This window comes from Aquarana catesbeiana, linkage group LG08, assembly GCF_042186555.1.
Source record: "Aquarana catesbeiana isolate 2022-GZ linkage group LG08, ASM4218655v1, whole genome shotgun sequence".
NCBI lineage: Eukaryota > Metazoa > Chordata > Amphibia > Anura > Ranidae > Aquarana > Aquarana catesbeiana.
The window spans coordinates 53,455,659-53,480,076 of record NC_133331.1 but is presented as its reverse complement, the minus strand read 5'-3'; the positions used below and the strand labels follow the sequence as shown (position 1 = coordinate 53,480,076).

Below are 24,418 nucleotides of genomic sequence, written 5' to 3'. Positions count from 1 at the left end.
TCATTTATTGCTTGTTAATAATGCCAAGAAAAAAAAAAAAAGAAAAAAAAAAAAAAAGAGACCCAATATAGTGCTGCAGATTTCAGCACTTACCATAATTAGCAGTCTGCTTTTCCTTTTAGCCTGTTCTTTATTTTCCTAATTTCCTTCTCCAAAATTGACCCCCTCCCTGCTTGCTGTTTTGGGATATCGCTGTCCCTGTACAGCAGGGGTCTTCAAACTACGGCCCTCCAGTTGTTCAGGAACTACAATTCCCATCATGCCTAGTCATGTCTATGAATGTCAGAGTTTTACAATGCCTCATGGGACGTGTAGTTCTGCAACAGCTGGAGGGCCGTAGTTTGAGAATCCCTGCTGTACAGGGTCCTATGCAGACACCTGCCTGCGTGAGCCCATAGAATGATAGCCAAGTGGCAAGCCACCCCCTGACCTCTCTAGTCCCTGTGCTGTCCCCTTCTCATACATGCATGTAACATATACAGAGCACGTGCTCCCCACAGCCAGCTAAAGCGATCAGGGAAAGCAGGTAAGCGTTTGGGTGCACTGGGGCATGGAAAGGCACTGGAGCGGTTTTTACCTTAATGCTAAAGCCAGGTATGCACTACAGTTTTTTTTTTTTCATGCAACCCAGCAGGTTGCAAAAAAAAACCAACAAAGACCTGACAGCTCCGACAGAAACTGTCCAAATCGCACCCACCACACACACACTCCAAATCCCCCCACAATCCTCTCCCTCCCCCCCCCCCAAAAAAAAAAAAAAAAAAAAAAAAAAAAAAAAAAAAACCCTCTCCCTACCATTGCACCTCTTTCAACATAAACACCCTAAATCCCCCCTCCTAGCATTTATCCTGTTCGGCCACCCCCCTTCCCAACACAAATCCCCTTAGATCACCACTCCTATTCCCCCCCAAATTTCTCCTCCTGGAACAAATCTCACCCCCTGCTGTCCCCCAAATTCCCCCTCCCAGCACATATACCCCAAGTATATACATATACTACAGAGCCCAGGGCAGCCGCCCCTCCTGCCCACCTCTTGTCCCGGCCCTGCTAGGGACATTCATCCTGGGAGGAAAGAGCTACATAATGTTGGATGTCCTCCAATCAGGAATTGAGGCGGGGTCTATCTGACTTGCTGCAGCTTCTAATGTGCATTTTTAATAGCTCACAGTGTGCAGTGAAATCAGAGTAAGCCATTTCAGTACAAGAGAGAAGGAGAGAAGGCTGTACAACTGTGCAAGACTGAAAGGAAGGAGGCATTTTATGTTCAAAAACATCTATTCTCTACAAAGCAGCACACAATGTCACATTAAAGAAACGTATATTTGAAATGAATTCATAAAAATAACTTAAATTCAACTAATATGCACTGCATTAAATAATGCATTTATATATTGCAGTGTATAAAAAAAATTTGCATTTTCTGGCACAGAAGTGTGAATCCGCCTCAGTCTGCAGGTATGTATGTGCCCATTGTACAGCCAAGATGCTCTTTTCCTGCCAAAAACACGATTGTTACCGAATACAGATAAATGAGCCTGTCCTGTCATGTTACATAACAACGTCCGTGTTCACTGCCAGCAGACGTGACTGTTCCATGTATGATGATCTACAGGCGATGTCACATCAATGCCCTCATAGCGTGTCAGAACGAAATTAGTTTTCCCATCATCATCAATCAAATCACCATACATTTTATGTAGAAATCAGCCAACGATACATAACACTTAGCAATTACACAGCACTGTCTGCCACAAACAGCTTACCATCTAAGTGGTATTAAACACAAAATGTAATGTATTGCAGCTTACCAATCATTAGATGTGATGGCTGAATTTTTTTTCTTTTTTTAGGCTTTTATCCCTTTTCACCTAGTGATCTGGCCAGTGACACACCTCCTTGCTTTGTGCACTGGTGCGCAGTCATGTTGGAACAGTTAAGGGCCATCCCCAAACTGTTCCCACAAAGTTGGGAGCATGAAATTGTCCAAAATGTCTTGGTATGCTGACACCTTAAGAGTTCCCTTCACTGGAACTAAGGGGCCAAGCACAACCCCTGAAAAACAACCCCACATCATAATCCCCCCTCCACCAAATGATTTGGACCAGTGCACAAAGCAAGGTCCATAAAGACATGGATGAGCGAGTTTGGGGTGGAGGAACTTGTCTGGCCTGCACAGAGTCCTGATCTCAACCTGAAAGAACACCTTTGGGATGAATTAGAGCGGAGACTGCGAGCCAGGCCTTCTCATCCAACATCAGTGCCTGACCTCACAAATGCTCTCCTGGAAGAATGGCCAATCATTCCCATAGACACACTCCTAAACCTTGTGGACAGCCTTCCCAGAAGAGTCGGAGCTGTTATAGCTGCAAAGGGTGGGCCAACTCAATATTGAACCCTACAGACTAAGACTGGGATGTCATTAAAGTTCATGTGCATGTAAAGGCAGGTGTCCTAATACTTTCGACAATATAGTGTGTAATATATTAGAGATATATACACATACACACAGAGATAGAGATATATATACCTCTCTCTCAACAAACTCACAAAATGTCTAGGTAAAAGTAATATATAAGCTCAGCTTTTGTAAAAATAAATTCTTTCTAAGCCGCTGATACAAAAGGCTGGAATTGTTTTCAGCCAACGAGATGTTCGGATCGCACAGCATTAGGAATGATCGGAATGATTTGGGCTAAATTATTTTGGCATATGGCTTGCTTAGGTGAAACTTGCTAGAAGAAAAAAAATAAAAGATGATCAGCCTTTAACAAAACCTTACTTACCCAAAGGCACCCTTAGCACAATACGTGAAAGGCATGTAGTGGTAACGGAAAGGGTTTAGTATGGCATGCATTGTGCTCCATGGTAAAACATGGGGATCATGGCGGCATGATCTGATAGAGACAAGTCACATGGTCAATTAACCATACCTGGAATTTGGGTTCAAATATAGTTCTTTGGTCCTCAAAACAGTGGTGACTTGACAATATGTGGGGGGGGGGGGGGGGTGCAATCCTGACGATGCATGGCCAATAAACAGGCAATGTAATAATATGTGGGCAACAGATGGGCAATCCTGACAACACGTGGACAAATATAGGACCGATTGTCACATATATTGAACCTCATGTTCCCAGATGGCAATGGACCAATTTTAGTTACTGGACCAGGCCTAGGATAGATGAAAGGAGCTTCCATAACGCTCAGGAGCCATTTAAAGGCCATTGTACCCTTAAAATCTATAATGCTGAAGGTAAAACAAATCTTGAACACTTGACCTCCAGGAGATTTGCCCCACTTCATGACCAGACCATTTTAAATGACAATTGTGTGGTCGTGCAACGCTGTACCCAAATAAAATTGGTAATTTTTTCCCAAAAATAGAGCTTTCTTTTGGTGGTTTGATCAGCATTGCAATTTTTTTTTTTTTGCACCAAAAAAAGACAGATAATTTTGAAAAAATTTTTTTTACTTTCTGCTATAAACATATCCAATTAAAAAAAATGTAATTTCTTCATAAGTCTAGGCCAATATGTATTCTGCTACATGTTTTTGGTATAAAAAAATCCCAATAAGCGTATATTGGTGGTATTTGATCACCTCTGCGTTTTTTGGGGGTCTTTTTTGGGCTGTATTCTATTACATATTTTGGATTAAAAAAAAAATCCCAGTAAGCGTATATTGGTGGTATTTGATCACCTCTGCATTTTTTGGGGGTTTTTTTTGGGGCTGTATTCTATTACATATTTCTGATTAAAAAAAAATCCCAGTAAGCGTATATTGATTGGTTTACGTGAACGTTATAGCCTCTACAAACTATGGGATATGTTTATTGTTTTTTATTACTAATGGCGGCGATCAGTGATTTACAGCGGAACTGCGATATTGCAGCGGACAAATCGGACACTGACACTTGCGGGAACCAGTGACACTAATACAGGGATCAGTGCTAAAAATATGCACTGCCACTGTACTAACGACACAGGGTGATCAAAGGGTTAATTGTGTGTCTAGCCAGTGTTTGTGTTTACTATGTGTGCTGCTTTCACTAGGGGAAGAGATGGATTCAAGTCCCTGCTTTGCAGGAACACAGAATACATTCCTCCCCCCTTCTGTTTACATAGGCAGATACCTGTTCTGTGTTGTTTACTTGACAATTGGTAGATGTCAGAGGACATCGAGTGCATAGTAGAAGCGGCCCTCCGATAGCGTGTGTGCGCCCCCAGCATATATATTATATATTTATACATACATACACACACACACGTGATTCTGTGCAGTATAGGGCGGTCAGCAAGCGGTTAAAGTAGAACTATAGGCAAAATTTTTTTTTTTTCATTTTGGATAGAGTAAGGGAGGGTTATAACCCCTGTAAGGTTTATTTTTGAAATCTGTATCCCATTGCGGATATTTCCCTTCCTGAACCATAGCCAAACAAGAAGTGAAAGGAAGTCCCTGCAAATTAAGGGAATCTCTTGGAGACTCCCAGGTTACCAGAACTAGTGTCCCATTGGACAATTTCCCCTCTATTACTTTTCTATGTACAACCCAAAATTTGGGATTTTATTTTAGTTTCAATGACAGGACAAATAAAGAGGGTGACAGGTGGTCTAATCCCTCTCCACTCTGTACAAAACAAAAGTTTTTCCTTTAGTTATACTTTAATGCCTGAAGTGTATGTTTACAACTGACATGTGTTAGTAAAACCGTATATACAGTTAGGTCCATATATATTTGGACACAGGCACAATTTTAGATTTTTTCAGGTATTTACCAAAACATATTCAAGCTATAGTTATATAATGGATATGGTCTGAAAGTGCACACTCTCGGGTTTAATTTGAGGGTGTGTACATCCAAATTGGAGGAAGGGTTTAGGAATTACAGCTCTTAAGATTAGCCATAACCTTCTTTTTCAAGGGGGTAAAAAAACCTTGCGCCATTACCCAATAAAAGTGGTAATTGAGCTGCTCAACAAATGTAAAGCGGTGATAGGGGGCGCTGTGACAACTAGTTGTTAACATGTTGTTAAAATGTTGTTAACATATAACGATTTGTGAACAGATGCCTAAATAACATATCAACTTGAAATTTAAAATATGCATAACACTGAGTATTATAGATAAAGAAACCATATTCATCTGTGATTGTTCACAAAAATACAAAAAACGTGGTTGGTGAATCAATATACTGTATGTAGATATCCTCCACCCCTTGCAAACATCCAACTACACCCAAAGTGCTCTTGTAAAATATCTGCTCACCAGACAGCCATGACCTCTTTAACCAAAAAGAAGGTCAGAATGCTTGTGCTGCCATCTTGCAGCTTGGAGTGGTATCTTAGACAGTCCAACACTATATGTTCTCCTCTCCCTCACATGAGTTGAGAAAAAGACAAATGGACCCAAATAGCATAATATTGCTTGGTTTATTAAAACAACAAATGTTAAAAACAAAATGCCTGCTTACATTGTTCAGTGCCTGTCTCCTGGCACTGGATAGTAATGCCGCATACACACGAGCGGACTTGCCTACGGGCTCCGTTGGCATTTACGACGGAAAGATTTAGAATATGTTCTATATCTGAGTCCGTCAGACAGAAAAAGTCCAATGGGGGATACACACGGTCGGAATGTCCTACCAAGAGCTCCCATAGGACTTTTTCTGTCGGGAAGTCCGGCCGTGTGTACGCAGCATAACGCATATATAGTCCGATGGAGCCGTGGTGAGCCCTGCTCACGCTGGGATCGGCAGGCGTTCCACTGCCGCTGGAGATTGAGGTGCCTTCCGGTCACATAATTTCCGGGTTCCAGCTTCCGGTCCCATCTCCACCGGCGGTGGAACGCACGCCGATCCCAGCGTGAGCAGGGCTCAGCAAGACTCCATCGGACCACATATGCGTTACTATCCAGTGTTATGAATATTTAAATTTCTGTATATTTAAAGTTGATGTTATTTAGGCATCTGTACACAAATTGTTATAGGTAACAACATTTCTAACTAGTAGTCACAGCACCCCCTATCACCACTTTACATTCTTTTTCAAGGGACCAAAAGTAATTGGACAACTGAATCAAAAGCAGTTTGATGGCCAGGTGTGGGCTACTCCTTTGTTATTTCTTTTCAATTAAGCAGGTCTGGAGTTGATTCAAAGTGTGGTATTTGCATTTTGAATCTATTGATGTGAACCTACATCATGCCTTCAAGGGAGCTGTCAATGCAAGTGAGCTCAGCAACATAAAAGGCCTGGACGTCCACGGAAGACAACAGTGGTGGATGATCACAGGATCCTCTCTACGGTAAAGGAAATCCATTCACAAAATCCAGACAAGTGAAGAACATGCTCCAGGAGGTGGGCGTGTCATTGTCAAAGTCTACAATCAAGAGAAGACTTTACGAGAGCAAATACAGAGGGTTCACCACAAGGTGCAAACCATTCATAAGCCTGAAGAATAGAAAAGCCAGATTGGACTTTGCCAAAAAAAAATCTAAAAAAGCCAGACCAGTTCTGGAAAAGCATTCTTTGGACAAATGAAACTAAGATTTATCTGTATCAGAATGACGGGAAGAAAAAAGTGTAGCGAAGGCTTGGAACAACTCATGATCCAAAGCACACGTCATCTGTAAAACATGGTGAAGGCAGTGTGATGGCATCGGCATGCAGGACTTCCAGTGGCACTGGGTCATTGGTGTTTATTGATGTGACAGAAGACAGAAGCAGATGGATGAATTCTGCAGTGTTTAGAGATATACTATCAGCCCAGATTCAGCCAAATGCAGCAAAGTTGATTGGATGGCGCTTCACAGTACAGATGGACAATGATCCAAAACACACTGCAAAAGGAACCCAGGAGTTTCTGAAGGAAAAGAAGTGGAATATTCTGCAATGGCCGAGTCAATCACCCTATCTCAACCCAACTGAGCATGCATTTCACTTTCCAAAAGGCAAAACTAAAGGCAGAAAGACCCACAAACAAAGAACAACTGAAGACAGCTGCACTTGGAGCCTGGCAAAGCATCAGAAAGGATGTTCATGGGTTCCAGACTTCAGGCAGTCATTGCCAGTAAAGGATTCTCAACAAAATATTAAAAATGAACATTTTATTTATGAATATATTAATTTGTCCAATTACATTTGAGCCCCTGAAAATGGGGGGACTGTATGAAAATGATTGCAGTTCCTAAAATGTCTACTTCATATTTACGTCCAACCCCTTAAATTAAAGCTGGAAGTCTACATTTGAAATTAATTTGGATTGTTTTGTTTAAATTTTATTCTGGTGGCATACAGAGCCAAAATTATGAAAATTGTGCCTGTGTCCAAATATGTACGGACCTAACTGTATCATCATTTTTGCCCACATAGGATGCACAGGTGTTCCCTGCATCCATGTGCAGGCAGTCCCATTCATGTCTATTGGGATGCAGCGGCTGCATGGGCACAACTGCTGGCCCCAATTTTACAGCCGTGCGAGTGCGTTTGCCCAAACACAGGCAGTATGCAATTGGACAAGCGGCTGTGTCCATGTAGCTGCTGCATCCCAGTAGACATGACTGGGATTGCCTGCAAGCGGATGCAGGGAACACCTGTGAATCCTGTGTGGGCAAAGTCGGCCCTTCGCACGGATGTATGCTTAGATACGCCCGTGTGAACAAGGCTGTAGTGTAACCAGATGAATTATAACTCGTTTTTCTCAGTACCTTTTGTATCCACTATGAGGGGCCCCCACCATTCCTGTTGAATTTCATCATTATCCAGTTTTTAGAGCGGCACTGCACAACTGTCACCCCCCCCCCCCCCCCTGAACTTTTTCACATTATTAGTAAAATGAAATTACACATTTATTTATTTATTTTTTTGCAGACTTCAAAGTGTAATTAAAGTGTCACTAAACCCACATCAAACTAACAATAAATTGTGTATTACATGCTGTTCATACTCACTCAGTCACTATGGGATTCATTTATTGTATTCTGCAAAAAACCTGGTTGATCCTGCTGCTCCGTATCTCCCCCTTCTGTTCATGTCCCCATTTGAGTTGGGGATTCTGCAGAGCAGTGTTGGCAGCTCTGCACATGCTCAGTTTTCAGTGAGATTCATGCTGAGCATTTCCTGACTATCACACCTGAGCAGCCCATGTGACTATAGAGTCACACACGTGAATGAATACACAGTGGAAAATAACAACCCACCTCCTCCGTCCTCCTCCATGCCCACTAACCAGCTAAAAACACAATGTGGGTGGGATATTACATTTGAAATAATGGAGGCTTCACCTCTCTCTTATTCTATGACACAGACTGGAGGGGCGTGACGCAGCTTGTGACTGGCAGGAATCCACTCACACTAGGTTATTGCCAAAAAAAAAAATAAGATTCTATGTCAAATATATATTTGTATGACAATTTGAAAAAATGTTATGGACACTTTATTTTACTCTGTATTCCAAATTTTTTTTTTTTCCAAGACCAGCAGCAGAGGACTAGAAGCTCCTTTCCCTGCCGACAGGCTCGGGAAGATCTGGGTCATGTGACAGCTGTATATCGATTAGGAAAATAGGTACTTAGATTTTTTTTTTTTTTTTAATTACAGTGCCATCATCCACATACAGAGATAATAAAAGGGACAATGTAAATTAAAGTGTGTGTTTAGTATCACTTTAAATCTAAAATTAAATAGTAGCTTACCCTCCACTTCTTCCTGCGGTGTCCTCCTTTTTTACTGGGTGATCCTGCCAGTTTGTAGACATTCAGGCCTAGGGAAGCATCATTGTCATCCTAGACCGCCTGTTCTGTTGACTCTTAGCGGATGCCAGCCCTCACAACTTGAATTCCACAAGTAGTACAAGGCATTATGGGACTTCAGTCAGAGAGAGGGACATGCAGCCACACTTAGAGCGTGAGAGCAGAAAAAGAAAGTGTTTGAGTGAATCACAATGGATGAGCATATTCATTCCCCCATAACCAACATGCTATTGAAGGAGTGTGTATAAATTAAAAAAAACACAAAAAAAAGTGCCAATGCCAAATGTCTGCACGATGGCGAGGCCTTGGTAACAAAAGTTGCCCCAGTCTCAGCCAAACCGTCTAGCCCTTGAGGCGACGAGCAGAAATACCCATGGTGCTACTCCGGCACGCCCCTAAACATCACTCCCAGGGGGCACTTGACGCCACGGGCGTTCTGCTATCTCTGCCCTTAGCCAGACAAGATAGAACATGTCAAATCAGGAGGCACTAGGCTCCTCAGGATATGCCACACTAAGAAAATATTCTCAACCCACACCTAAGCCCGTGGATGCTTAATTCAGTTTCCTTCCTGCAGGGGAAGATTCCTTAGGCTTAGGGCCTCCATTATACCAGCAGAAAAGCCAAAATGATGGTAGAGCACCCCTACTGGAGACTGATAAGAACAGATCTTAGCCAATAGGCTGAGAAGTGGCAGCTCAACACCCATACTCAGTACTCCCGTCAGGAGCCCAGAGTCCTAATGCAAGCAATGGGTTGGCTCTTGGGAAGGAGGTATGTAACTGCATGTAGATCACCCTAGTCTAGGGGAACACACACGTGATGCTGAGTCTGCAGAGAGCTGAAATCCAATGAAAAAAAAAAAAGAGATGTGCCAGGATGTCCTCCAGCCCGGAAATCTGGCAGGCTCTATCTCACTTGCTGCAGTTTCTAATGCACATTGGGGTCAATTTACTAAATCTGATGAGTACAAAGCTCTGCAAAAAACAAAAAAAAACAACAAAAAAAAAAAAACACCAGCTTCCAGGTTTGATTGTCAAAGCTTAATTGAAAAATCTGACGTTAGAAGCTGATTGGCTAGTATGCACAGTTGCACCAGATTCTGACTGCTTCAGTTCTAGTAAATCTCCCCCCCCCTGTGAGAAGCTCACAGCGTGCAGCAAAATCAAAGTAAGCAAGTTCAGTATTGGAGAGGTGCATGTACAACTGTGAAATGCTGAAGGGGAGGTCGGAGGTCAACTGTACCAGTTTGAAGACATGCAATATTTTTTTATGGCAACACAAATGTTAAAGTGAATGTATACATGGCTATTTTCACCCAGTCTTACTGACAATAATACTCCAGCTGAATTTTAAATCCATATATGGCCAGTTTAAGACTCTGTCCACAAGGTGACAATGCTGAGGTGTTACTTCACTTCAGTACAAAATTATGTTGTCACCCTGTTAGGGGAAGCTAGAGTATAAAAGCACAATTTACATAGGCGAGCTGTCACACTGAGAATCCCAGTTGCAGGAATCTGCTTGATGGCTGTGGCTATCTACACACAGCTGCCAATCCTTGCAGCCGGAATCAGTAGATTCATGCCTCTGGGATTTACAGAGTGGCAAAATGACCATAAGAATGGTGCCTAACGAATCTATTGTCAGGATCAACTAATATTAAATCTAAGGTACTGAGGGGACTCGGATAAACAAAAACGGCAGTGTTATTGCCAATGACAAACTGCATCAAGTACGTAGTTTTGCCCAGACTTACACTTTAAAGGGGTTGTAAAGGCAGAAGGTTTTTATCTTAAAACATTCTATGCATTAAGTTAAAAAACCTTTTGTGTGTAGCAGTCCCCCCCCCCCCCAATTATCTACCTGAGTCCCTTCTCTCTCCAGCCATGTCCACGATCCCCTCAGCCATCCAGTACACTCTGCCTGATTGGCGGAGACAGAGCAGCGGCACCATTGGCTCCCGCAGCTGTCAAAGTCAGTCAGCCAATCAGGGGAGAAAGGGGGTGGGGCCAGGTCCAGGCACAGTGTCTGAATGGATACACGGAGCTCTGACTCGGCTTGGGTGCCCCCTGTAGCAAGCTGCTGGCTGAGGGAGCACTTAAAGGAGGGAGGGACTAGGAGCAGCAAAGAGGGACCCGAGAAGAGGAGGATCCAATCTGCTCTGCAAAACCAACTGCACAGAGGAGGCAAGTATAACATGTTTATTACCGTATTTAAAAAAAAAAAAAAAAAAAAAGAGCCTTTACAATCACTTTAACTTAAATTCCCCAGCTCTAGAAGATGCACACTGTCTCAAAATAAAAACAGCAGTTTAAAATTTTAAATTTGCAGCCAGTGACTTTGCCTAGGCTGAAATTGTGTCATCAGTCTGCAGCATTTCCTCAGTCTCCTCTTCACCAGTGATCAAACTGCAACAGTCTAACAATTTTACCGAGCCCAAGGCTGCCATGGGGGGCTGATCTTTGTCAGACATTTGTGTACACCAGTGTTTCTCAACTCCAGTCCTCAAGGTGCCCCAACAGGCCATGTTTTCAGGATTTTCCTCAGATGAGAGATGTGGTAATTACTAAGGCAGTGAAACTGACCAAATCACCTGTGCAAAATAATGGAAATCCTGAAAACATGACCTGTTGGGGTGCCTTGAGGACTGGAGTTGAGAAACACTGGTGTACAAAGCCAGGAACTGCACAGGCATCGGAATTTACATGGTTGTGTCATCTGTGGATCTGGCATCTCAGTTCAGGAAGTACAACCATTCCAAAAAAATTCCAAATTTTTTTCAAGAATTCCAAAAAAAATTTGGAACGCAGTGTAAAATCTACATAAGAACAGAATGCAATGATTTGCAAAATTCACTTACCCATATTTTAAATTAAATCTATGACAATAGCATGGCTTCGTAGTAGAAGAGTCCGGGTGCTCAACTGGTCTGAATCCAGTCCAGACCTTTCATTTAGAATCCTATATCAGGCAAAAATGGGACAACATTCCTCTCCCAAAACACCAACAACTGGTCTCCTCAGTTCCCAGATGTTTACAGACTGTTGTTAAAAGGGTAACTCCACTTTCGCGGGGAAAAAAAAAAAGCAAATGAAGAAAAAAAAGAATATAGTGCATACAATTGCGACACTAGTCATATTGTAATGGAATGTTATTAAAAATGACCTTTCCTTTTCAATCTACAGTGCATTCATTTTCGGTAAAATGCAATAAGGCAACCTGGAGGTGTTCTGTACACAGAATGTATACAGAACGCCCCCCAGAAATGTCATTTCCTGCTTGTGTGATTGGCTGACTGATTTTCCCAGAAGTCTGCACTAAGATACAAGTCAGATTTTGGGCATCACCTGCAACAAAAAGGTCATTTTTGGTGAGATACTCCCAATAGGAAATCACACCTAAAAGGATGCAGTCCCAGCAGCTTTCCTCATTAGAGCCCTGAGGGTGCAGCAGCTGATAATTACAAAACCACTCCCATTAGATTCACTTTCCTCAACAAAAGTAGAGTTACTCTTTAACCGCTTCAGCCCCGGAAAATTTTACCCCCTTCCTGACCAGAGCACTTTTTACAATTTGGCACTGCGTCGCTTTAACTGGTCGTTCGACGCTGTACCCAAACGAAATTTGCGTCTTTTTTCCACCACAAATAGAGCTTTCTTTTGGTGGTATTTGATCACCTTGGCGGTTTTTATATTTTGCGATATAAACAAAAAAAAGAGCGACAATTTTGAAAAAACAAAAAAACAAAAAAACAAAAAAAAAAAAAAAAAACACAATATTTTTTACTTTTTGCTATAATAAATATCCCCCCCAAAAATTTGAAAAAACAACATTTCTTCATTAGTGTAGGCCAATATATATTCTTCTACATATTTTTGGTAAGAAAAAAAAAAAAAAAAAATCGCAATAAATGTATATTGGTTTGCACAAAAGTTATAGCATCTGCAAACTACGGGAAAGGTTTATGGCATTTTTATTATTATTTTTACTACTAATGGCAGGGATCTGCGATTTTTAGCGGTACTGCGACAGACAGGTCAGAGACTTTTGACACTTTTTTGGGACCACTGGCATTTATACAGTGATCAGTGCTATAAAAATGCACTAATTACTGTGTAAGTATCACTGGCAGGGGAGTGGTTAACACTAGGGGGCAATCAAGGGGTTAAATGTGTGTTCCCTCGGTGTGTTCTAACTGTGTGGGGATGGGAGTGACTAGGAGAGGAGCCATATAATTTTTCCTACTTAGTAGGAACGCTCGTGCACACGATTGCGCGTGGCCAGCGACGATTGTGCCCGCCGGCCACGTGCATCGGGTCCCCGCTGGGCAGCAGGCGCACACCTTCAGAGGCACGCGTGTGCACCGCCGCTCCCCCCAGTGGCCAAAACCGAGTAGGACGTACCTGTACGGAATTTCACCCGAGAGAGCCATTGTGCCTCTGTATATCTGTGTGACATGGTCGGGAAGCGGTTGAAAGAAGAGGGGATGCTACACTGTGCTAAACATGGTCCCACCCCAACTTTTTTGAGACATGTTGCTGCCACCAATTTCAAAATGACCTTTTTTTTCTTCAAATGGTACATTTTTTTGTTTAAGGGAGAAGTCCATCCTAACACTAACATCTCTAAATCTACAGGTATCCATGATCTAATGCCCCGTACACACGGTCGGACTTTGTTCGGACATTCCGACAACAAAATCCTAGGATTTTTTCCGACGGATGTTGGCTCAAACTTGTCTTGCATACACATGGTCACACAAAGTTGTCGGAAAATCCGATCGTTCTAAACGCGGTGACGTAAAACACGTACGTCGGGACTATAAACGGGGCAGTGGCCAAGAGCTTTCATCCCTTTATTTATTCTGAGCATGCGTGGCACTTTGTCCGTCGGATTTGTGTACACACGATCGGAATTTCCTACAACGGGTTTTGTTGTCGGAAAATTTTATCTCCTGCTCTCCAACTTTGTGTGTCGGAAAATCCGATGGAAAATGTCTGATGGAGCCCACACATGGTCGGAATTTCCGACAACACGTTCCGATCGGACATTTTCCATTGGAAAATCCGACCGTGTGTACGCGGCATAAGACTAACCTATCTAGCCCTGTAAAGAAGAAATTGCTATACATACCTTTTTTGAAGCCTCTCTGGTCCCATGCTGAGCCATTAGCTGCAGCTTTGCTGTGGAAGCGGGTGCATAAGAAGCAGCCAACAAAGGAAGTCCCATAGTAACTCTATGGGTGACATCACTTTCCATTCATTTCCCAGCTGTTATCGACTGTTCCTCTGCAGAGCTTCCGCCGCTGGAGACCCGGGCAGCTTCAAAAAAGATATGTATAGTGATTTCTTCTTTACAGGGCTAGATAGGTTAGTCTTAGATCGTGGATGCCTGTAGATTTACAGATTTTAGTGTTAGGGTGGACTTCCACTCTAAATATTTGATATGTTTTCGATTTTCTATTGTGAATGAAATATGGGTTTATGAGATTTGCAAATCATTGCATTCAGTTTTTATGCCGATTTAGGGGAATTAGGGTTGTAGATGCTGACCCTGGATGATGCCTGAACAGAGATGGGAGAGAAAAGCAGATGAAGGCACTGTCAGGTGGAGTATTGTGATTTCTGTGAGACATAATATATATACCTGAAAAGTGTTGCACCTATATAGTGCATCCGGAATGTATTCACAGTGCTTCACTTTTTCCACATTTTATGTTACAGCCTTAATGCATTTTTTTCCTCAAAATTCTACAAACAATACCTCATAATAATGTCAAAGAAGTTTGTTTGAAAGCTTTGCAAATTTATTAAAAATAAACTAAAAAACCCACATGTACATAAGTATTCACAGCCTTTGCTCAATACTTTGTTGAAGCCACTTTGGCACCAATTACAGCCTCCAGTCTTTTTGAGTATGATGCTACAAGCTAGGCACACCAATTTTTGGTCAGTTTCTCCCATTCTTCTTTGCAGGACCTCCTAAGCTCCATCAGACTGGATGGGGAGCGTCAGTGCACAGCCATTTTCAGATCTCTCCAGAGATGTTCAATCATGTTCAAGTCTGGGCCACTAAAGGACATTTACAAAGTTGTCCCGTAGCCACTCCTTTGTTATCTTGGCTGGGTGCTTAGGGTCATTGTCCTTTTGGAAGATAAACCTTTGCCCCAGTCTGATGTCCAGAGCACTCTGGAACAGGTTTTCATCAAGGATGTCCCTGTACATTGCTGCATTCATCTTTCCCTCAATCATGACTAGTCTCCCAGTTCCTGCCGCTGAAAACCATCCCCACAGCATGATGCTGCCACCACCATACTTCACTGTAGGGATGGTATTGGCCAGGTAATAAGTGGTGCCTGGTTTCCTCCAGACATGATGCTTGCCATTCAGGCCAAAGAGTTCAATCTTTGTTTCATCAGACCAGAGAATTTTGTTTTTCATGGTCTGACAGTCCTTCAGCTGCCTTTTGACAAACTCCAGGCAGGCTGTCATGTGCCCTTTACTGAGGAGTGGCATCCGTCTTGTCACTCTACCATACAGGCCTGATTGGTGGAGTGCTGCAGAGATGGTTGTTATTCTGGAAGGGTCTCCTCTCTCCACAGAGAAATGCTGGAACTCTGTCAGAGTGACCATCGGGTTTTTGGTCACCTCCCTGACTAAGACCCTTCTCCCCCGATCGCTCAGTTTGGCCAGGCTGCCCACTCTAGGAAGAATCCTGGTGGTTCCAATTTCTTCCATTTACGGATGATGGAGGCCACTGTGCTCATTGGGACCTTCAATGCTGTAGAAATTTTTATGTACCTTTCTCCAGATCTGTGCCTCGTTACAATCCTGTCTCGGAGGTCTACAGATAACTCCTTGGACTTTTTTGGCTTGGTTTGTGCTCTGGAATACACTAAAATTTACCACAGGTGGACTCCAATCAAGTTGTAGATACATCTCAAGGATGATCAGTGGAAACAGGATGCACCTGAGCTCAATTTTGAGTGTCATGGCAAAGGCTGTAAATACTTATGTGCATGGGATTTTTTTCATTTTTAATAAATTTGCAAAGATTTCAAACTTCTTTCACGTTGTCATTATGGGGTATTGTTTGTAGAATTCTGAGGTCTTCCCTGCATTTTGAGCTGCAGGGGAGAGGAAGGAGCACCAGCAATGGCTGGGCTATGGGAGCCTATGGATGACTTTACGGCGACTGGAATTCCCAACCATTTTCAAACGCTCCCCTAGCTGGAGCTGCAGGATGACGTGACCAGGCCAAAGCAGATTAGAAACAGGTATACAGATCTTTTTTATATAGGTTAGGCAGGGGAGGGAACATTTTTAGGAACAATTAGACTTAGGGTTTTCTTCCATTTTAAAGAATCCAATAGTGAGAGGAATACAGGCCTACCATTGCTGATCTCCTGAGAGGCCAGTTGTCTGGCTGTGTTGGCTTTAATATTTTAATAACAGAGCTGGTACAAGCATGCAGCAAGTGAAGTCAGAACAGAAGTCAAAAGAGGTGCAGTTCCACATCTTACTGGACAAACATGCCATAAATTAATCCTGGATTCTTTATTTTGATGATCATTTTTGATTATTTCTGGTCACAGACTAAAACATGATTAATATCCATAATCCATAGTGACTTGTTTAAACTCAACTCCAGGCAAATAAAAAAAATATAAATCAGTGCAGCTTTGTAATCATTAATGCATCATTAAATGTATTTTTTAATACAAGCAGTGTAAGTACCTGAATATGACCCAATATCGGCATCTTGTAGACCCTGCACAGCAGAGCACAAACACAGAAAATGAGAAGCAGCACAAACAGTCAGTCAATTGTACTGCAGTGCAAGGAGCATGCTGATAAGAGGAGGAGCAGACTGACCGAGAGATGAGCTCATCAGTCTGCTGCTTCTCCTTTCACTGTCCAGTCCTAGGCTGGGGGAGGGATGTGAGAAGCATTACTGAACAAGAGCAGTGAAAAATCAGGTCTCCTGCCAGGCCAGACAGTGTTGTGCTGTGTGGCAGAGCTATGTTATTCTCAGTACTGGATGGACAGAAAAAACAAATCCTTTGGCAGGTAACACAGCTCCCATATATGAATGTAATTTGCGCATTTAGCCATTTGCCTGGAGTTCAGCTTTAACTGAGCAGTCCATACAGTTCAGAGTTCACATGCAAGGGGTGGGAATCCAAACATGAAAGGGCAAATCTGGTGAATGTGGTTTCTGCATTTCGCTTATTAAATTACCCAGATGGTATTTTGGTCACACTTTACATGGTGATTAGGGTTCGGTCATCAGAAATATTACAAAAGGGTCCTTATTTCAGGTTGTTACCTAAGGTCAGGTTCACACTGATGTGCTGTGGTTTGGCCACAGAGTGGTCATATGCATGGTTTCTGTGCATTTTACATGCGTTTTTAGCCACGCATGTTGCATGTTTTGTTTTAGACCTGCATGTTGCATGTTTTGGATTTGGGGGCATGGTATACGGATCTTAGCACCCATGTGAACAAGGCCAAAACCTCCACCAAAAACTTATAGGATGAATACATAGGCTTAGCTACCTCCTATCTCACCAGAAAAGGATGTTTGTGATCATCACAAAAGCCTTTCCCCAGTCCATTAAAGGACACAGGTTGGTCAAAGGCAACCTAGGGTTATACTGCTGCATACAGGAGAGACTTCTGTAGGTGTAAGTATAACCCTAGGTTGTTTATCAGTAAGCTGGGTCTCTTAAACTCTTAAAGGACAATAGAAAAATTTTAATTTAAGCCTATTTAATCGGGCTATAACCAAGAAAAATTATTTTAAATATCTTTTTTTTCCCCGTTTATAATAGACAGGACCAAAATTAAAATCACATTCCTTATATTCTGGTCATACATGTGGAAATCTGATCATTTTCATTCTCAAAAAGAATAAAATAAAAAAGGATTCGAAAGACAAATCAATTTGGAGAAACTCCAATCTCAGCACAGTGGAAGATCCGATCGATCAGATACAGTCTGTCCCAGTTCCTGGTTTTAATCACAATAATCTTGTAATTTAGTAAATCAAATCAATCAATTACAATTTAAAATAAAACTGATCAGTTTGCCAGTTGATCAAACTCTTTAAAAAAAAAAGTATGTAAACATCAAGACTGCTTTCACACTGAAAGCGCCGGCCGTTAGCGCTAAAGCGCCGCTTGTTTTTGCGCCGCTTTGCGGACGCTAGCGGGGTGCTTTTAACCCTCCAAAGGATTGAAAACTTTGTTTTGCGGCACTTTGAAATCGCTTTCCAGGCACTTTAAAAGCGCTGCCCCTTCATTCCAATGGGCAGGGCATTTTGGGAGCGCTAAATACAGCACTCCCAACCCGCCCCAAAGATGTTGTTTGCAGGACTTTTCGGAACGTCCAGCAAGAAAACTTAGCAGAGGCCATTTCCAGCGCTAAAGCGGATGAAAACCATCCCAGCGTGAAAGGGGTCTAATGGGTCTAGTTCTAAAATATTCATAGGACAAACGTCACAAACATTGACACAGCCACCACAAAACATCCCTATAATTTGTCTATGTTTATATTATTATATTAAGGAGTAGAGTTAATGCACCATCACAGGGTGGCCACAGTGGGTGCTTGTAAGGTACTTCGAATGCCACATCCCTGAAAACTTCAAGCGACTACAAACATGCACTATATTGGCACCAATCTTGGTTAAAACCATTTACGTTTATTCAAAATGTATTAGACGTAAAAAGAGACATTTATATATATATAACACATAACAGAATTATTTTATTATGTTTATATTCATATTTTTCCTGATTGTAACATTCTAGGAAAATACCACTAGATGGAGCTGACGATCATAGGAAATGGACATTGGACAAAATATAGCAACTATTTGTGATGGCTGTGTGAATGCTTGTGACATTTGTGCAGTGAATTTTTAATAAATAGACCCCTGAATCTATTTTTCAGTATGTTTGGCATCACTAACCACTGCGTACAGTTTTCTTTTCAAAGTGGAACTTCACTCCCTCAATCAAAGTTGATTATGTTTAATCCTTATGCTGCTAGCATTAGTAAATAGATAGGAAAGTATATCATATTTGCTTATTTTAAACTTTTTGCTGGCAGAAGTATTTTTAGGATAAAATGCATTAAAGCAGAGCTCCAACCAAAAGGGTTAGCTCCGCTTATCTGAATCCTCCACCCCCTCCGCTTCCACATTTTGCACCTTTTTGGGGGGGGTGGGGAGGAGAGAACGGGTACCTGGTTTTGACAGTTCACCGCAGTGAACCTCCTCCCCCTGCAGCCAGCCCATTGAGAAAGCGTAACGGGATTTGTGCATCCGTAGTAGGAAACTGGCTGTAAAGCCACAATGCTTCACTGATGGTCTCCCTTAGCCAAGATGGTGGCGGCGGCAGCGCCCGAGAGCCGAATCAAGAATCGGCCCGGGTGAGGACAAAGCTGAATGCCTGGACAGGCAAGTACCCTAATAGTAAAAGTCAGCAGCTACAAAATTTGTAGCTGCTGACTTTGAATTTTTTTGGAGTGGCGAAACTCCTCTTTAAAGTAAGAAGCCTTCTGCCTTTAGAACCACTTTAAAAAAGTTCTGAAAGACAGGCGACTGACTGTGCTTGGCTGTCACAGTGATCACAAGATTGGGAGTCCCTCCCACAGACCGGTGATCGCTCGGTCACTGTGCCGGGAGTACACTCTGAGCACAGAACAGTGGAATCGGCCTATGCGTAGAGCTGGCATTAAGGTCAACCCACAATGCTGATGTATAAGTGCGTTACATCTGTGGTAAATGGACAACACACACTTTAATGTAAATGGCCTTATAGAAGTGCGTCAATGTGTAATGAAACATATTTCTATGTACAGTATTTAATAAAATATGTACAGCCACATTTGCTGCACAATGGAAAAAAAAGGAGAATGGTTCTTTACAAAAAAAGAGCTTTACCATAGAGGTTCACATGATGGGCAAAGTGGCACGTTCTCTTAAAGGCTCACATCCACACCCCATACACTGATACAAACCCACCTGCTCCATTTGTGTGCCGGAGCCTTGGCTCTTATTCCCTGTGTAAATTCACTTTTGTGCAGTGTCAGAGCTTACATGGGGTTAACGATCTTCTCCCTCCATCATGTGACACTGGTTAAGCCTACTGAATGCTTGCCCAGACCAAAGCATTTGACAGATCAAATGCTCTCTGAAGAGCGATCTAAATGTGGATGGCTCTTCAGAGAGCAGCACAAGTGTAGTATACAAGGGCTAAGGAAGTGAGCTTCTATGGGAAGCCCCTACTGCAGGGGTCTCAAACTGGCAGCCCTCCAGCTGTTGCGAAGCTACAAGTCCCATCATGCCTCTGCCAGTGGGAGTCATGCTTGTAGTTGTCAGCCTTGCAATGCCTCATGGGAATTCTAGATTTGCAACAGCTGGAGGGCTGCCAGTTTGAGATCTCTGCCCTACCTTTCTTCTCAGTATTGTGACCGGTGCATCAGTTTAATACACACCTTGAGTGAGAAGCGGGAGGGGCAGGCCAGAAATTGATGAATATAATTGATCAGCTTTTCCCAATCTTCAGAAATTCTACATGGCATCGGCACAAGTCACTGGGCATCAGGAGGTGCCTACTAGTGAATGTAACCATCAGTTTACCAACTTAAAAGGTAACTAAGGGAAAATCAGATATGACACATATAGCTTTTAAATTGGCCCGTAATTACCCTTTAAGTGCATCCACAGGTTACCATCCTACAAGATGCCAGTCACATTCCCTGATGTTCTCACAGGGGTCACCAGACAGAACATTTACAAATCTGTACAATGCAATAAAATATTCAACAGCAAATGTAAAGGTCTCAAAAAATAACTTTCGGCTAAAAACGTTACATTATTATCTTAAAACATGTACTGAGAATACAGCCTAGCCCAGCTTTTCTCAACCTTTATGAACACAGGGGAATCCTTGAAATCACTTTCATGTCTCATCAAACTCCTGCTAAAAATGATTATAGATCCAGAGACTTTAGCATGAACAGTAAATTGTGGATATATGAATAATAGAAGGAATTTGGTGCTTGGTGTATTTGACACCCAGAGCTGCTCTACAGAACACAATTACCATTGGTAATAATGATGCAATGAAACAAATATTAAAATGAAAAGAAAAGAAATCTAGACTGTAGTGTGTCCTCATATTGGGGGTCAGTGGAAAGTGCCCTTTTACATTGGAGGTCACTGAGGTCATTGGTGGTCAATAAGAATGGCCCCCATAAATTGGTGGCTGGCAAAGAAGGGCCACAATACATTGGTAGTCAGCAGGAAGAAAGCTTCTTACATTGGTGGTCAATGGGAAGAATGTTCCTTACATTAGTGGTCAGTGGGAAGGATTCTCCTTGCCATGGTGGTCAGTGAAAAGAATGCTCCTTACATTGGTGGCCAAGTGGGAAGAACACTCCTTACATTGGTCATCAGTGGGAAGAGTGTCCCTAACATTGGTGGTCAGTGGGAAGACTGATCCTTACATTGGTGGTCAGTGGGAAGAATGATCCTTGCATTGGTGGTCAGTGGCAAGAATGATCCTTGCATTGGTGGTCAGTGGCAAGAATGATCCTTGCATTGGTGGTCAGTGGCAAGAATGATCCTTGCATTGGTGGTCAGTGGCAAGAATGCTCTTTCTATTGGTGGTTAATAGAAAGAACGATCTATACATTGGTCGTCAATGGGAAGCGTGCCCCAGTGGTCAGTGGGCAGAGTGTTCCTTATATTTTGTGATGTAAGGTAAACTGAACTACCAAGATAAAAAAAAAAAAAAAAAAAAGGGCAGACTTGTGCATGTGCACATTTGTGCTGCCCATACTTCTAGGCAAAAGGGCAAAACTGGATGTACTGTGACAGGTTGGCATGTGCACATAGCAATTGGTGTGTACGCTTGACGCCCAGTGGGCCTATTTATATTATGTGTGTGTTACTGAGAGAAGTTGAATGGTCTTCAGCTTATTTCCATGTTCCCTAACCTGCCTATCCGAGACCTGACCCGCTGCATTTGCTATCCATGTATGATCCGGCTTCCCCTTGGATTTCACCTCTGCATCCTTACCTAAGCTCACCCGATTACCTCTTACCTCAACTTGTTTACTGGACCTGCCTTTGCCTCCGGTTTTTGTACTGTGTTGCCCAGCTATTACCGACCTTCGCTTGCTTCCTGGACTTGCCTTCTCTGCTGATTAGGTCCCACGCTACCCTGCTGTTGCTGCTTCGGCTTGCTCTCTGTTTTTCTCTACTGCTTCCTGCTCTGGTTCCTGTGTCTTGTCCCAAGGACTGTAGCTTCCAGTTCTACCCACCTACAGTGCTGCTTTTGTCAGCCAACTACCACTGCACTCATGCCACTCCTTGTTTCCACCCTCAGGAGTGTTTGGCAAGACATACAAAAGAAGCCCCCACAACGTTCCAGTCTCCACCAAGTATGTGCTAGATCGTCAATGGAAAGAATGCTCCTTACATGGAGACGAATGAGAAGAATGTTCCCCTTACAGATAGATTATTGGTACTTATCTGAGAGGCAGACATTTCTCAATGCTCAAAGAACCCTTAACAACCTCTGGAGGAACCCTGGTTGAGAAAAGCTGGTCTAGTCTCTAAAATCAAGCAAAGCAGAAATGATACATAGTTAATTGTTGGAACAGAAGACAATGAGATGAAACAGAGAATGAGAAGACCCAGAGGCAACTGGTGGGGGAAGAGCCAGAGGGCCCCTGTAAGGTAAAAAATTATAATTATAGATCTAATTATAGATTGCTATAGGACAAGATCAGAGAGCACTATAGAATAACTGATATTATTAAAATTTTTGTGTTTTACAGCAGGGCTTGTGGCTCAGCGGAGGACATGAGATTAGTGAAATTAGACATTGCTGTGGATTAGTGGCGGCACAAGCGTCAGAGATGTGTTAGAAGCACAGACAGACAGAAATCCGCCATGTGACAATTGGGAGATCAGCGTCATACGTACTTTGTTTTTTTCCTAATTTCCTCCACCAGTTGCTTAATGTGGTCCTCCATGAACTCTATTTTTTCGTTTTTCCGGGCATGCGCTTTCTGCAGGCGGATGATCCGTTCAATAAGGACGGCCTTGTCCACTTCTGGAAAACTGTCCACAACCATGGCGTTCCTGATGTTCTCAGGAGATCGATCGTCATTGCTGCTTCGAGCGTTGAGAGACCCTGTGCATAAAGAACACAAAAACAATGGTCTCAAATATAAGAAATGTATTATATACTTCTTCCTAATTCTTCTAAATCTTGTCTCCTGAAATACTCTTCAATGCTGGAGGACTTAGCTCCAGGAGAGGAGCATTAGTGGAAAATACAGTCCTCCAGAGGATCAGAGTATTTCAAGAGAGGAGAGTTAGGCAAAGGAAAGAGCAGCAGAGTACTTCCAGCAGAGCTCTTAAGAAGAGGAGAGTTGGATAGAAGAAGAAGTACTCTGCTGGAAGTACTTTGCTGCTTCTTCCTTTGCCTAATTCTCCTCTCCTGAAATACGCTGCACTGCTGGAGGACTCTACTACTTCCTCCAACTCTCCTCTCCTGAAATACTCTGCTCTCCTGGAGGACTCCACTTCTCTTCTCTATCCAACTCTCCTCTCCCGAAATATTCTGTGCTTCTGGGAGGACTCTGTGCGAAAAACTGTCCATTCATGGATATAAAATTGAATGAAAAATCGAGACGGTAGACCCATTGTTTGATTTTTGTATGGTCAGTGTGCTTATGGCCAGTCGATTTCTGTTTCAAGACTAAAAATTAACACATGAGAATTTTTTTTACTGAATAGTTTTCTATTCATTTGTAGGTCAATTGTTAAAAAAATAAATAAATAAAAAGTGAAAAGCGCATGATTTTGTAGGGGTAGTAAAAAATCGATCAGAATTTTTTTTTAAAAAAATGTTTAAAGCGGGGTTCCACCCAAATTTTGAACAATATCTGTATGTATTCTCTTCCTTGCCTAGATGGTGACATGGCGTTTAAAAAAATTTAAATCGCCGTAATTACCTTTTATTTTTCTATTTTTCTTTGCACTTCCTGGTTCTCCTCCCGTGGGAGTAGGCGTGCTTCTAGCCTCTCCCAGACTCCTGGGAGCTAGTCTCAGGCTTCCCAGGATGCCACTGAGCATGTGCGGGAATGAGCGGTGAATGCTGGGAGCACAGCATTCACCACATCCAGGAAATAAATGCTTGTGGGCTTCAAATGCCCACAATGAAGATGGAAACCGCCTGCAGTGAATAATATAAGTTATTCTTTCCGACGAAATCTGACACAGGCGGACATATTACACACAATATGTGAGTATGTAATGCTGAGAAGAAAAGTTTGTGAATGAACTCAAAAAAAAAAAAAAACGATAGATAGGTGGACCCCCGCTTTAAATTCGCTGGAACATTTCTGATACAATGATTGAGCCAAATGTTAGATGGAAAGACCATTTCATTTTTTTTTTTTTTTTTTCGTTTTTTACTTATCTAGGGCCAGCTTTACTTCTCTTCTCCTAAAGTACAAGATTTCCCACAGGAAGCAGAACACACAGGGAGATGAAAATAAATTACTATAAAGCTGAAGTGATTTTACGCACAAAACTGAAATTGATAAATTTTCTCCTTTTCATAAACTGTCCCTGTAAAAGC

General features: G+C 42.4%; 1 protein-coding gene across 1 annotated transcript in view; it reads right to left on the bottom strand.

Annotated features, from left to right (window-relative positions):
* CCDC186 (coiled-coil domain containing 186) overlaps positions 1 to 24,418 on the bottom strand; it is a 127,695-nt gene that overhangs the window by 11,837 nt on the left and 91,440 nt on the right. The window contains exon 14 of the mRNA XM_073595853.1: positions 22,753 to 22,963. Within this exon, the coding sequence (XP_073451954.1) occupies positions 22,753 to 22,963 (211 nt within the window). The remainder of the gene's footprint in view (positions 1 to 22,752; positions 22,964 to 24,418) is intronic.